Here is a 14,700-nt window from a genome sequence, read left to right as displayed (position 1 = left end):
ATATGGCCGTATATAGTTACCAATTTATAAAATTAAGAATCAGAAGCCATGTGGGAAAATGCCTTCTGTACGGAAAGACAAAGTTGTGAATAGGTTTCTCTTGCATGCAATAACAATTTCACCTCACGTAGCCAACACATTGGTGGTTGTTAGATCAAGATTAGACAATCTAAATTTTAATGCTTATTTTATTTATTTTAAGAAAAATCTAAACTACAAAGTTTAAAATCCAATCGGTTGGATTTCAATCCAACAACCACCGATATGTTGAATACATGACATTGTTCCACTAAGGAGCTTGCCTTTGTAGTATTCTGTTATTATTCCAGACAAGCAACTCCATTCATCACAATTAAAGTTAACAAATCAATAGTATATACTACTGCAAAATCGGCTTTTAATAAAGGGGTGTCTCAGTTCTAAAAATAATAATAATTTCATAAAACTTGTCGTAATATTCTTACATAAGGACAACAAAATAGGAATACAATTATACAATAAAATAACAACAACAATATCCTACCTCCAACCAAACAAAATACAAAAACACGTGTCTTTCAATATTTTTGCAGCCATGCATTCTAGATAATGGTCTTAACCTGAATTGATTGGAGAGCCATTGGAGTTGAACGTGTTGGAGCAACATCTGAAACCACTAGAACAACATCTCCTTTGTTGATCAATCCTTTAGATTTCATAAGCTGAACAGATTTTGAGATGTTTGATTCAGCATCATCTGATAAATCAACAAGAAGTGGTACAACACCCCATTGCAAATTCAGAGCCATTCGAGTACTTTCATCGTCAGTGAAAGCAAAGATGGGAGGATCTGGACGATTGCGCGATAGTAATGATGCCATGTATCCATGCTTTGTGTAAACAAAGATGGCATCCACACCAAGTTTGTTGGCTGCAGACAGGCACAAAAGGAGTGAGTTTCAATAATTTACTTATGCAGATTTCATAGCAACAAGGTTAAGTGTCTATTTGATTTTACTGTGGCAAAAATATATTTTGATTCAATTGATTTTGTAGAGTTGATCTTTAGTTAAAAAGTGAACTTAAGATAAATGATTTATGTTTGGTTATGTTCGGTTGAACAATAAATTTGAGTGCAAAAGTCAAGTTTTGAGTAAAAACTACAAATCTTTGCTTCAAAAAAAAAAAGGCAACCCGGTGCACTAAAGCTCCCGCATATGCAGGGTCCGGGAAGGGGTCCCACCATTTGGTGTATTGTACGCAGCCTTACCATGTTTTACACAAGAGACTGTTTTCAGGACTTGAACCTGTGACCTTTCAGTCACATGACAACAACTTTACCAGTTGCGCCAAGGTTACCGCTCTTTGCTTCAAATTAGAAAGAATTTTGGAGGAAAAAATCAATTTCAATTGAGAAGTCCCAAACATAACAAAATCAATTTTTAAGTCTTTCAAAATTGAATTTGGGTTGTGTGTAGCCACAACCTCATGACTGCACACAGCCAGCCACATCTGGACTTCCAATTACAATCATACAGTTCAAATTTCATGTTTGGTAATTTAGATTAAAAAAAATATCAAAATCTGAATTAAAATATAATCGGACAGTCTAGATGTGGCTACTACATGTAGTCACACCGCACACAATCCAAATTCCCCAAAAGTGAAACTATACATGCACTAATATAGTTACAGGTGGCAAGAAGGAATGTGAATTACCCATTTCAACAGCACAGTTGCATATTTGCTCAGTGATGCAATCTGGCAATGATGCTCCAAGTTTATGGTGATTGAGAAGATTTTGTCTATTTTCCTCCCTACTCCATGATTCCATTCTACTGCTAGTCATATCCAACACTGCCAGTGCTTTCTGTCCAAATGAACCAATAGCTGACTCACCAGACAACATCAAAGCATCCGCGTACTGTCGAACTGCTTCAGAAATATCAGCTACCTTTATTGCATAAAAGCAAAGATTTATTGTAATAGGTAAGTACTAAGTTTAGCATTCCAAAAGGAAAACTGAAAATTTATTATCATAGATAGGAATTCTGCTCTATGTTTATGATCATTGTGGATGTATAAATTGATTTTACCTCGGCACGAGTTGGTGTTGGATACTCAATCATTGACTCAAGAAGCTGAGAAGCTACAATCACTGGCTTATTTTGTTGTCTGCAAATGTGAATTATATCCTCCTGAACTGTAGGAATTTGCTCAAGTGGTATTTCGACTCCAAGGTCACCTCGAGCTACCATGATTCCATCAGAAGCTTTCACTATTTCCTCCAGGTTATGAATGGATTCTAAGCTCTCTATCTTTGCCAATACTTTTATGGATCTGAAAGTACCATTTAACATTCTAAATTTGTGCTAAAATAACTTTGAATTAAAGCACGAAAACACATCAGCATCTTTTCAAAGGACCAAAAGGCTAAATTATATTGATAAACTGTATAAATGATTCTTCGGTGAGTCTATGCTTCCTTACTTGGTTGATTTTCCAGAGAGGTAGTTCTTTAAATCCTTAACAGAGTCAGCATGATTGACAAAGGATAGGGCAAAAAAATCAACACCCTCAGCTATACCAAAGTTTATATCAGCCCAATCCTGTGGATAAATTTATAAGATAAAACATATCAAGGAAAGATTTGAAATTCTTAGCCACTATTCAAAGAATTATACCAAAAAAAAAAAAAAAAGAAAAAAGTTCACTCAGAGATCATTATAATTTAAGTATATGAAATGTTCAGCTCTGAAGAAAGTAGCTTATTAGTGTGCTATACTGATCATTTTGGCAATCAAACTTGTATAGAAATAATTATACTAAAATTGTAAAAGGGAAAGACTTTGCAACATTTACTCGGTAATTGAAGGTAAGTCTACCAGTAATTCATGCTCTTTAGAACAGCTCTAAGAAGCAATTGAAAACTAGTCAAAACAAGTCTAGTAAGCAATTATTATACAATTTAACTATCTTGACAAATGGAACGTGAATTTTTGAACTGATATATATTATTTCATCAGATCAACAAAAAAAAAATATCAAACAGGGGTTTTGGCAGCAGTTCACATCATATAGAAGTAACTGTCCCGGATGAAAAATTTGTCCTGCATGATCTTAACTAAATAAGTGCGGGAAAAAGGACGCTTCGCAGCGAAATATACCTTTGTTGATAGAGTGGGGAGCTTGTAATTCCTCCTGACAAGCTTTCCATCTCTCCAGAAACTACATTTGGCTCTGGGTAAGAAAAGACCAGCATCTATGCACTTACAACGCAAATCATTTCCAGTTTTTTCAATGACAACAAAGCATGCCATTCCACCATCAATAACAATTTCATCACCTACTTCAATACCTGACAATCATTAACCAAATTCAGAATTCACTTGAATGCATAATAACATGTATGTTCATCGGAAAAGAAAAAGAACTGATCAATTCTTTACTCATTCAGCAAAATATTACTACCTTCAGAAAAACCTGGATAGTTTGCTTGAACTGTGAATGGTCGAGAACCCACAAAATGTTCAGCAGTAAACAACCATATTGAATCTTCCTGAAATTGAAACAAGAATTGGAAAGTTCCCAATTCAAATTCAAACACAAACCAGCCTATCACAAACTATTAGGCCCTGTTTAGATGCAAAACTTATCTACCATCTTATTTTTTTAAAGCTCGGTATCCCACCCAATGACCGGCTAATCCGAGAGACCAATACCACCACTAGGGTGGGGGTGGGGGTGTGTGTGGGGGAGGGGGGCAATTGAAGCCATAGCAAAGCTCTATATGGGCTGGCCTAACACAGGAATCGTTGGCGAATGGAGGATTCCATCCTCAGTCCTAGATAGGACTTAGGAGCACACTCTTAGGTCACAAGCTTTCACCACCAAGTCAATCCCTGGGAGATTAATTTGCAGCTTATAGCATAAGTGCTTATGAATAAGTTATTTCTACAACAAGGGAAAATCAAGCCAAATTAATTTTATAAGCTATCATAGAGAACTTATGGAAATAAGCTGAAAACAACTTATGAACTCCATAATATGTTTTCATAAGTTTTCAAAAAACGGTGTCACGAGTGATTATGCCGATAGATATGCTCAAATAAGTCAATCCAGAGAGGCCTTAACATATGCTAATTATAAGTAAGATTATTACCTCAACTTTAACCGAGGAAGGTGCTCCATGATCAACAACATGAATCTGACTACCTTCAGTATCAATCATAACAGAAACAGAGAAACCATTTTCCTCATTAAGCTTCTTAATCTTCCTAATAACATCACGATGCCATTCTCTAGTACCATGACACATGTTAAGCCTAGCAACATTCATTCCTCCCAATGCCAACTTCTCTAGATCCTCCAATGAACTACAAGCAGGACCAACAGTACACACAAGCTTTGTCTTCCTCAACCCTCTAAAACCCTTCACCATTAATTCTCCTTCTGAAACCATATCCAAACCCAAACTTCCCTCCAATGCAACATTGCTTCTTCTTCTTTTTAAATCCTCCACACCACCCACTTCCACTGTTGCTCTAACCTTGACCACATGTTGTTTTCCCTTAAATCCAAGATTTGAAACACGATGATTCAAATCAAGTGAAGGGTTTCCAGATATACTAGATTGCCTCACAAGGCTTGAAGCGGCCATTGTTGACTTCAAAACCATGGCCATGTTGAGGTTTTTGCTGGGAACAAAAACAATAGAGTTGTGTTGTGAAGTGTATAATGTGAAATCCAAGTTGTGAAGTTTAGTGCAATATAGATAGATTTTGGGGTTTGGAGGGTTTTGTTGTAAACTCCGTCAATGTTTTATGTTTGGACTTTGGTCGCACAACAAACTGGGGAGGTTAACGCAATGATGTAACTTAGAATAATCACCAGCCGTATTTGTTTGTTTATTTGTTTACTAACTTTTTATAATTTCGTCTTGACTAATACCTCAATTTCGTCCTTGAATTATCAAAAATCGGTCAAATTCATCCCTAAATTTTTCGAAATATCAATTTAGTCCCTGAATTTATAAAATGTCAATCAAATCAGTCCCTCCGTTAAGTTGGTCTGTTAACGGAGGTGACGTGTAACGTTAACCTCTTACAAGGCTTACCACGTCAGATGTCACGCAAGCAGGGACCAAATTGATTGATTTACAGAAAATTTTGAAGGACCAAATTGATGGATTTTCAAAAAATTTCCAAGGACCAAATTGATGGATTTTCAGAAAATTGGCAACAGCTCTTTCTCCTTGTACTCATTAACGGCTCTTTCTCCTCTTCCAAATTAACGACTCTTTCTTCCCCAAATATATAAATTTGGAACCCTAATGTTATAATTTGTCAAAAACAACTACAACAGTCTGTCTTCATCTTCAAGCTCTATGTACAATGATGATGTGAGAGAGCTTCATTGTTGGTGTCCTAGAATTTGTGTTGTAAGAAAAGCAAACACTGTCAGTAACCCAGGAAGACCTTTCTATGTCTGCCCTCTGCCTAAGGTTTGTTTAACAATGGTTATGTGATGTGTGAATGGTTTGTTTAAATAGTACTGATTTTGTTTTTTGATTGTATATGATGATGAAGAAAATTGTAAATTTTTTGTGTTGGTTGATGAAGCTGAAGAACTAGGCTATTTTAAAAACAATGGTGCTGGTCATGGAAGAAATGCATGGTTGATAGAGAAGCCAAATGATAGGGGCAGAGAAGAGGTTTGGAAGGCAAGGTTGATGGATAAAGTTGATTATGTTGGAAGTGAGCTTAGGTTGATTAAGATATTGATATGAGTATTATGTTTGATTGAGTTGTTTAGAATGCTATTGTATTGTGCCAAGTCCATGTAATGTTGTAATGCTGTAATGAAAAGAGGTTGTCAATGAATGAATCAAACCCTTCTGTCAAAAAATTTCAATCAAATTGGTCCTTGAATTATATGCATATCCATCATATCGATCCTCAAATTAGTGAAAATATCATCAAATAGGTCCTTGAATTTTCACAACAGATATCACTTTGATCCTTGGTGCATACATTTGCTGAACAAAGTAAAAAGTAATAGACAGACATTTGCATACCATCATAAGTCATATATTTGATGTTCATAAGTCATTACATAGCCAAAAAAATAACATTACATAGCCATCAAGTCATCAAATCATTTGATGTTCTTAAGTGATTACATATCCAAAAAAGCATAAACTAAACAAGTCCAAAAAACAATAATTAAACTTGTCCAGAAGCATAATTTAAACAAGCATCAATGCTTTGGAAATCCTGGAGTTGGGATAAACTCCATGTATTGGGGTTGAGTAGAAGCGGATGACCCGTAATTTGGATTTGGAATTTTAATAACTCCAGGAGCAGTTGGATTTTGTGGAGCATGACCCCTTAGTGATGTTTGTTTATGCCTGTCATTTGAAATCACTGGTAATCTCATGCCATATTTCCTTGTACTCATTCCCTGAAATTAAATCAATCAAATCAGACCTTAAATTATAACACTATCCATCAAATCAGTCCTTAAATTATCACAATAAGTATCAAATCGATCCTTACCATAGAGGGGTATAATTGGAAACACAAAAAAAAATGACACTGAAAAGTTAAATCTTGAATTTTTACCATTTCCATCAATTTAGTCCTTGTACACGTGGCAGCCTTGTTGACACGTGTACAGGACAACACAACATGCAAGAGGATATGTCATCACCACTAACAGAGCTTTTGGACGGAGGGACCATTTTGATGGACGTCTGTAAAATTCAGGGACTAATTTGATATTTCGAAAAATTCAGGGACGAATTTGGCCGATTTTTGATAATTCAAGGACGAAATGGAGGTATTAGTCATTTGGTCTTTATTCCTTAATACTCCATCCGGTCCTATTTATAAAAAAATATTTGACTTTTTTATTCTTTGTACAAATGATATATTTGGTCTATATTCTAGCCAAGATACATCAATTATTCAATGAATCTAAAAAATCAAAGTTTTCTTATAAATAGGATCGGGGTGAATATTATTTTAGGTGCGCAGTTACACTCTTTATATTAGGTGTGTTTCGGCCGGTGTCCGACACTGGCACGATACGATGCTGACACATATGATTACACTATGTTATTTTTTAAAATTATTATTGGTGTTGGTATCGATGTCTTGTTTGGTGTCCATGTCTCTGTCCGTGCTAAATTAATTTGAGGCTCCAACATTGGATCATCATAAACAAAGCTTAGAGATCTTATTATATGGTGTACACCTCTTTTCTCTCTTTTAATATCGGTAATTTTTATTGTATGTTCTTATAAAAAAGGACGGAGGAAGTAATAGGTTTCACGGAAACAAAGGGTTCAGAGTATTCACGAGTTCAAAAACTCAAACCCAATAACCGAACCAATCTTATGCAGGGTTTATCGGGTTGGGTTAGGTTATATCCATAAATGAACGAGTTTTAATAATTAATTGAGTCCATTTTGATTTTGATCGTCAAATTTGCGGGTCGACACACACCCGTGAACATCCTCAAAAAAGAATAATGATATAAAAGTATGATGATTATCAAATCAAACCTACAATCATCTCATTACATTGAAAAAAATTGGTTGGTGGATTTTCCGATAGAGATTAGTCATTAAACAATAATGGGGAAAACCAATTTCATGATAACCAAAAAATATTATTTAATAAATCAATATGTTTTAAATTTTAAATTAGGATTAAATCCGAACAAATTAGTTTGGATATGTTTAAATAAGGAATAAAATTGATTTAATTTTATTTTTTGACGGAAAAATATGTGATGATTAAAATTTCACAAAAAAAGGACTTGATGGTAAAAATAAGAAAGTTGTTGTCAAAAAAATAAAAGATAAGAAATTAAGGGTTCCCTTGCAGAAAAAAGAAACTAGGGTTTCCTCTGTACATTAAATATTTAGGAGATAGGGCGAGGGAAAGAACTAGGATTTCTACATAGAGAACAATGGACGATGCAAAAACAGGCATCTGTGTTGAAGAAGAAGGTCAAACGAGAGTTGGGTTTCAAGAGAGAGAACATGTGACAGAAGCGGACTCTTTAAGAAAGGGAAGAAGAAGTGCAAAATAGTTTTTTTTTTCTCTTCATGTTTGTTGGATTCATTTGGGGTAAAATTGTCCATTCAAGTTATTTTATTTGAGTAAACAATGATATTTCACATTCAGCAACAACCACGTCCCCAAAAATCAGTCGCATCAACAACAAAAAAATGAGATTAAGGACCAAAACTAAATTGATTAGTAATAGCAGGGTCTGTTTGAAATGATTAGCAATTACAGCAACCGAAAAGTCATGTAGTCTGGTAACTAGATATTCATTTTTATAAGATGAATAAGTAAGTGTTCAAAGTTCGAACCCCTACTCATGCATATATTTAGCCCGTTTGTTATAGTTTTTTTTTTAAAGAATAAATCACTTTTTTGAAATAAAAAAAATCACATATAAGAGTATTCCGTCTGTTTGTTATAATTTTTTTTAAAAAAATGAATCTAAAAAAAATCTAAAAATAGCTTCAAATGAGAAGCTGTTAAGAGTGGCTTTTCAAAAATTAGATTTTTTAGAGGAGAGAGAAAATGAGTCAAGATTGAACTAATTTTGTAACTAAAAATCTCTTTTATATAGTTGTATATATCTAAACAAACTAAATTATTTTTTTTCATAAAATCTCTAAATTATTTTATGTCAAAATCACTTTTATTTTAATCCATAACAAACGAGCCCGATGCAATGTCACGATGACGACTTATATTCTCATTCAAATCAGTTTTGTGCTCTTGGAGGGTTCTCAAAAGAATTCAAGGACAACCTTCTCTATTATTTGGATTTCGGTCTTATTTGTTATCTGGAAAGACCGTAACAATATAATTTTTAATAATTATTTTGATCAGCTTACAGGACTTCTTGAAAAGGTTAAAATTCAAACATATTGGTGGTTGAAAGCGAATTACATTATGTTCGACTTTGACTATCTCTTTTGGAGGCAAAATCCTTTATGTTGTTTTCAAGCTGCGATGTAATTTCGTTTTTTTGTTTCTTTGGTTATTGGTAGGCTGACTATATTGTACTTAAACTTTTAACAGTTACCTCTAGCACGCCTTGTGCTTGAGGGGCTGTTAGTTTTTCCTTTAATATAATTCGCTTAGTTTATTCAAAAAAAAATGTCACGATGACGAAAGAATATATAGCATATTTAAGCCTTATATTTATAATCAATTTTTCTTTAAAAAAAATTATTATCAAATTTATTTATTTATTTTTTACCGGAATTGATTAGATAATAACTTTTTTTTGAAGCAATGATTTGATAATAAAAATAAGAAAATTATTTTTTTTTTTTAAGGAAAAATTATTATTTGATTTACTTTTAAAGTAGGGTTAACTTGTCGTATTGTTTCTTCCATTTACCCTTTATAAATAGTAGTACCACAAAGGCTCAAAGCTCTTTTCACTTCCGCCGTCACAACTCAACTGTGCTGCAAATCCAATGGTATGCTTCTCCCTTCTCCTTCCCTCCTTCACTCTAATCTTCTTTCAATTTATTTTTCTGTTTAGTGTTAAATTGGAATTCGAATGAATTTATCTGAAAGCAATTTATTTTCTTATTGTTTCTCTTCATGTTCAATTAGGGTTCAAGTAAGCACTTGACTACTGAAATGGCACTAGCATATCTGAAAGCAGTAAGAGTCGAGTTTCAAGATGAGATGGAAAAGTATGATGAATTTTTAAATGTTATGAAAGAATTCAAGGCTAGGAGAATTGATACAAGTGGTGTCCTCGAAAGAGTGAAGGAGCTGTTTAAAGGGCATAAAAATTTAATCTTGGGATTCAACACCTTCCTGCCAAAAGGATATGAAATCAGTACAAACTTTGATGATGATGAAAGGGAAAATTATGATGAATTTTTGAAAGTTATGAGGGATTTCAAGGCTCTCGGAATTGACAATGAAATGGAGCAGATTGTTCAACTTTTGTCACGTCTATGAGTTAGGGTTTATATCCTTCAAACAAAAAATTAGGGTTTATATAAATATTTTTCGTCTTCCTTTAACGTGTAGTGCTTATTGCCTAGTTTACACTATGTATGGTGTGAATACTCTAATTTCATTTTAATAAAGTGCTTATTTATATTTATATATTGTTTACCATTAATTACTGAATTCATAGTTGCAATAAGCTCCTTTACTTTTAATAAGTATTTTTTAGGTTTTCCTACGAGAAAGAACTCCAAAGAATGTTACTTACTAGAGGCCTGTTTGGATAGAACTTATTTTGAGCTTATGAAAAAGAGTTTATGCAAATAAATAAACTTTTATGTTAATTCATAAAATTTTACTAAACGAAAATTGTATATTCATAAGTTGTTTTTTCATAAACTATCTTCACAAATTTATAAATAATACATTAATGCTTCTTTGTTTGCATATGCTGCTTTGCATAAGCTCTAAAATAAGTCAATCCAAAGAGTCTAGGTCAGAATCTAAAAGCACTCAGTGATACCAAAGTTAATGTCAGTGAGCCCAATCCTGTGGATAGGTTATAAGATAAAGCATATCAGGGAAAGATTTTGAAATTTATAGCCACTATTCAATTCAAAGAATTATACCCCAAAAATAGTTTATTCTGGAAAAACTTTGCAACTTGATAATTGAAAGTAAGTTTAACAGTTCTTCTGGCAGCAGTTCACATTGCATAGAAGTAATTGTCCAGAATGCAAAACTTTTCTTGTGTGATCTTTACAAGATGTTAATGCAGGAAAAAAGACAATTTGATTGAGTGGGGAGCTTACAAGCTTCCATCTCTCCAGAAACTATATATGTATAAATTGCATATATACACTTACAATACAAGCTTCACTGTTATTTCAATGACTACAAACCATGTGCCATTCCACCATCAATAACAATTTCATCACCTACTTCAATACCTGACATGCATTAATCAAATTCGAATTCACTTAAATGCATACTAACATGTATATTCATTGGAAAAAGAAAAGGAACTGGTCGATTCTTTACTTGTTCTTCAAAATATTACAACCTATAGAAAAACCTGGATAGTTTGCTGCTGTGAATGTTCAGTAAATAACAACCAATCTTCCTGAGATTGAAACAAGAATTGCATAGTTCCCAACTCAAATATAAATACAAACAAGCCTATCATAAACTAATAGGAGCACAGCATACACACAACAAATGTAAAAAAAAAAAAAAAAACAGATGTGAGTGTATGTTTAGTTTCACTTTTTGAGGATTAAAACAATTGATTCTTACATGTTTGAATAATCTCAAATAGAATTGATTTTGTCTCTAAAATTTAGTATAACTTGAAGTTAAAATTTGTAGCTTTTGACTCCAAAACCTGATCTAACAGTCAAATTTATTGTTCATTTCACTTTTAAATAAAATTATCCAAACATAAATCATTTCATTGAAGTCATGTTCAACTAAAATCTATTTTAGAGAATCATTTCGTTTAACGTGATTTGAACCAAGGAAGGTGTGCTCCATGATCAACAACACAAATCTGACTACCTTTAGTATCAATCATGATCGAACCAGATAAACTATTTTCCTCATTCAGCTTCTTAATCTTCCTCAACCCTCTAAAACCCTAACTCTCCTTCTGAAACCATATACAACCCCAAAGTTCCCTACAATGCAACATTGCTTCTTTTTAAATCCTCCAAAAACGACCGCAGACAAACGATGTTACGCCACAACAAAACGTCGTTACAGCCAAAACAAACAATAGGGAACACATTTTTTGTCCCATTTGATTTATTAGTGGTTAATTTGGTTTTTAGAAAAAACAAAATTATGAAAAGAATTTCAGTTATGAAATTATGAGGAAACCATGAGAAATTGTGGTATTATACGGTATATTATAGTATAAATAATTTTAATAAGATTTTTCTAATTTTGTGATTAATTCTCACCACAATGACCGCATCCTGTGCTGCAACATCTATAACAGCCGAAATCTCGAAATCCTTAACGTGACTGAGACCTCAAACCACTATTTAAAACCTTGCTTATAACAACTATGCATTTTAGTAATTGATGGTAAATAATGAATATACATAGAAGACTAAGCACTTTATTTCTGTCAAAAACAAAAACTAAGCACTTCATTAAAAAATGTTCACACCATATATAGTGTAAGCTAGGCAATAAGCACTTACGTACCACGTTAAAGGAAGCCAAAAACATAGCATTAGTATAATCTATCTATATGAACCCTAACTTGTAGACGTTAAGGAAGTTGCACATTCAACTCTATTTCATTGTCAAGTACTTCCTCGTCGTTCTAATCCACTTCCATGTCTTCTGCTTCTACGTCAGTCTCATCATCATCATCATCATCATCATCATCATCTTCAGCATCATCATCATCACCATCATCAGTACTGATTTGATATTTCTTTGGCAGAAAGTTGTTAAATCCCAACGTTAAATTTGTATGCCCTTTAAATAGTTCCTTCACTCTTTTCGCGAGACATTTTGTATCAATTCTCTCAGCCTTGCAATCCTTAATAGCTTTCACAAATTCATCATACTTTTCCCTCTCATATTGAAACTCAACTTTTACTGCATGGACATATGCTTTTGCTTCTTCCAACACTCCAAATGGATCTATGCCATAATCAAACTTGCTCCCTTTTGGCACGAAGATGTTGAATCCTAAAATTAAATTTGTGTGCCCTTTAAACAAATCCTTCAATCTTGCTATGACACCACTTGTATCAATTCTAATAGCCTTGAAATCCATCATAACATTTAAAAATTCATCATACTTTTCTATCTCATCTTGAAACTCGTCTTTTACAGCCTCGACATATGCTATTGCTTCTTCCATCGTGGGAACTTCTCCATGAGACATGTTATCGCTGGACATCTTCGTCGCCAAGAGAATAATAATTAAGAACATAACAATAATAATAATTCAGTTAAATATTCATTCCAACTCCAATTCAAAATCAAACAGAAAGATAAATGAAAAGAACATTCGAGTAAACGATGAGGAGGTAGCGCGTACCATTGGATTTGTGTCAGCAGACATTGAGTGAAAGAGGTTTGTATCCTGTGATGTTGTGTTGAAGGTCTAAACCAAGCTCTCTCGTCCCTCCTCAATCCAAATTGCTTTCAGTGTCGATTTCTCACAAGTCACGACGCAATTAAATTCTTATTGAGTAAAGATTTATTTCAACTTTTTAATTAAGTTCTTAATAAAAATTCTTTCCACTTTCAACACATACCATATGCCTTAATAATTACAATAAATGAGTTTAAATAATTTTCTTTTCCTAAAACAGCAAGCAAGGGAAGTGAAAATAGGAATACCATACCAATTTCACAATTCACCTGCTCCAATCAAGGCTTTCAAAGAAGCCATAAGTTCCATTTCGGTATCCACAATAAAAAAGCATTCATATTCTCTTCATTCAATATTGGTACTGTTATTTTCCATTGTTTGAAGTTTGAACAATAAGTATTATTTTTTTTTTGACAAGACACAAGTATTATTTGAACAGTTATTTTTTCCATTGTTTCATTTTCATTCTTTCGATTATATTATTATGGTCACACTCGACTCAAACAGTTAATTTTTTTAGTTGTCCGTAAAGGGTGTCTAGTTCACATCATAAAAAAAAAAAAAAAAATCTTACCACTATCAACACATACCATAAACTTTAATAATTATAATAAATTACAATAAATGAATTCAAATTAAGAAACTTCCTAAAACTCCAATCAAGGGGATTGAAAATAGGAAAGCTCGTTCCCATCTCACAAATATTCATGTTCTCCAACCAAAGCTTTGAAAGTAACCATAAGTTCCAATTCAGTATGCACAAACAAAAAAATCATATCACTTGTTCAATACGCATACAATTATTTTCTGCTGTTTGAACAAAAGTATTATTGTTATTAGTTTTTTGAAGGGGAACAAAAGTATTATTTTTTAATAGTTATGTTTTCTATTGTTTCATTCTCATTTTCTCTCTTATTATTGTGTTCCCGACTTGAAAATTAGTTTTGTAGTTGCCCAGAAAGAATATTCGGTTCACACCATAAAAGAAAACTTTCCCTTATAATAAAATAAAATTCCATTTTGTTCAAAATATGTCTACCTAGAACTATTTCACACCATAAAAGAAAACTTCCCCTTTTAATAAAATCAAATTTTTCAATATAATTTTAACTTCATATTAAAAAAAATTAAATCTATTTTAAAAACATATTATATTGAGCATATATATTCGGAAGGAGTTAGTCTCAACTTATGCACATAAGATATCTGGTTCATACTATAAAATGATGTATTCAACTTCCTTTTTTTTTTTTTGTCAACCCTTTGATTCTCATAGGAAAGAGGCACAAGTAATCCAAATTTCATGGTAAGTAAAGTCTGATCAAGAATTATTCCACCTAGAAATTGTACCCAAACTCTCTTTTTTTGCTATTCATCGCACATTAGTAAGTATGTTAGTTATTATCAAAAATAAATATTGAATCCATAGAAGTGGGTGTTGGATCTAATTGGTTTAACTCGGAGGTGGTGAGACATGTTTGGGATGGTGGGAGGACAACATTTTGGATAGATAAGTGGAGGGGAACTTCATCGTTACGTGAACAATTTCCGAGACTCTGCTATTTCAATTTTCAAAGAGGCTTCCGTTAAGGAAATGCG

General features: G+C 33.1%; 2 protein-coding genes and 1 long non-coding RNA gene across 3 annotated transcripts; 1 reads left to right on the top strand and 2 right to left on the bottom strand.

Moving 5' to 3' along the window:
* Positions 1 to 417: 417 nt before the first annotated feature.
* LOC146958774 (pyruvate kinase isozyme A, chloroplastic-like) lies at positions 418 to 4,831 on the bottom strand. Its single transcript, XM_085740303.1, has 7 exons — positions 4,142 to 4,831; positions 3,451 to 3,538; positions 3,147 to 3,337; positions 2,470 to 2,588; positions 2,076 to 2,319; positions 1,699 to 1,933; positions 418 to 910 (listed from the first exon to the last, which is right to left on the bottom strand). The coding sequence occupies exons 1-7, from the start codon at positions 4,661 to 4,663 to the stop codon at positions 582 to 584; spliced, it is 1,728 nt and encodes a 575-aa protein (XP_085596429.1). The 5' UTR covers positions 4,664 to 4,831; the 3' UTR covers positions 418 to 581.
* LOC146958775 (uncharacterized) lies at positions 1,831 to 2,399 on the top strand. Its single transcript, XR_015024728.1, has 2 exons — positions 1,831 to 1,968; positions 2,189 to 2,399. It is a non-coding gene; the product is annotated as an uncharacterized LOC146958775 (long non-coding RNA).
* Positions 4,832 to 10,877: 6,046 nt separating the features above from the next.
* On the bottom strand, positions 10,878 to 12,888 carry LOC146958773 (paired amphipathic helix protein Sin3-like 1). Its single transcript, XM_085752614.1, has 2 exons — positions 12,405 to 12,888; positions 10,878 to 10,933 (listed from the first exon to the last, which is right to left on the bottom strand). Exons 1-2 carry the CDS (start codon positions 12,886 to 12,888, stop codon positions 10,878 to 10,880), a joined length of 540 nt encoding a protein of 179 aa, XP_085608740.1.
* Positions 12,889 to 14,700: the final 1,812 nt, after the last annotated feature.

Source organism: Medicago sativa, chromosome 1 (assembly GCF_051527215.1).
Source record: "Medicago sativa cultivar Bolivia chromosome 1, Bolivia_mono, whole genome shotgun sequence".
NCBI classification, from domain to species: Eukaryota; Viridiplantae; Streptophyta; class Magnoliopsida; order Fabales; family Fabaceae; genus Medicago; species Medicago sativa.
This window is presented reverse-complemented; position numbering and strand designations above follow the sequence as displayed.

Excerpts from the sequence above, each read along its gene's own strand:
- LOC146958774 (XM_085740303.1), bottom strand. The coding sequence starts at position 4,663 with ATGGCCATGGTTTTGAAGTCAACAATGGCCGCTTCAAGCCTTGTGAGG. Across the intron at positions 1,934-2,075 it reads CAACACCAACTCGTGCCGAG|GTAGCTGATATTTCTGAAGC; the intron begins GTAAAATCAATT and ends TATGCAATAAAG. Across the intron at positions 911-1,698 it reads CAACTGTGCTGTTGAAATGG|CCAACAAACTTGGTGTGGAT; the intron begins GTAATTCACATT and ends GCCTGTCTGCAG.
- LOC146958773 (XM_085752614.1), bottom strand. The coding sequence starts at position 12,888 with ATGTCTCATGGAGAAGTTCCCACGATGGAAGAAGCAATAGCATATGTC. Across the intron at positions 10,934-12,404 it reads TCAAATCAGTACTGATGATG|GTATTGAAGTAGGTGATGAA; the intron begins GTGATGATGATG and ends AATGCATGTCAG.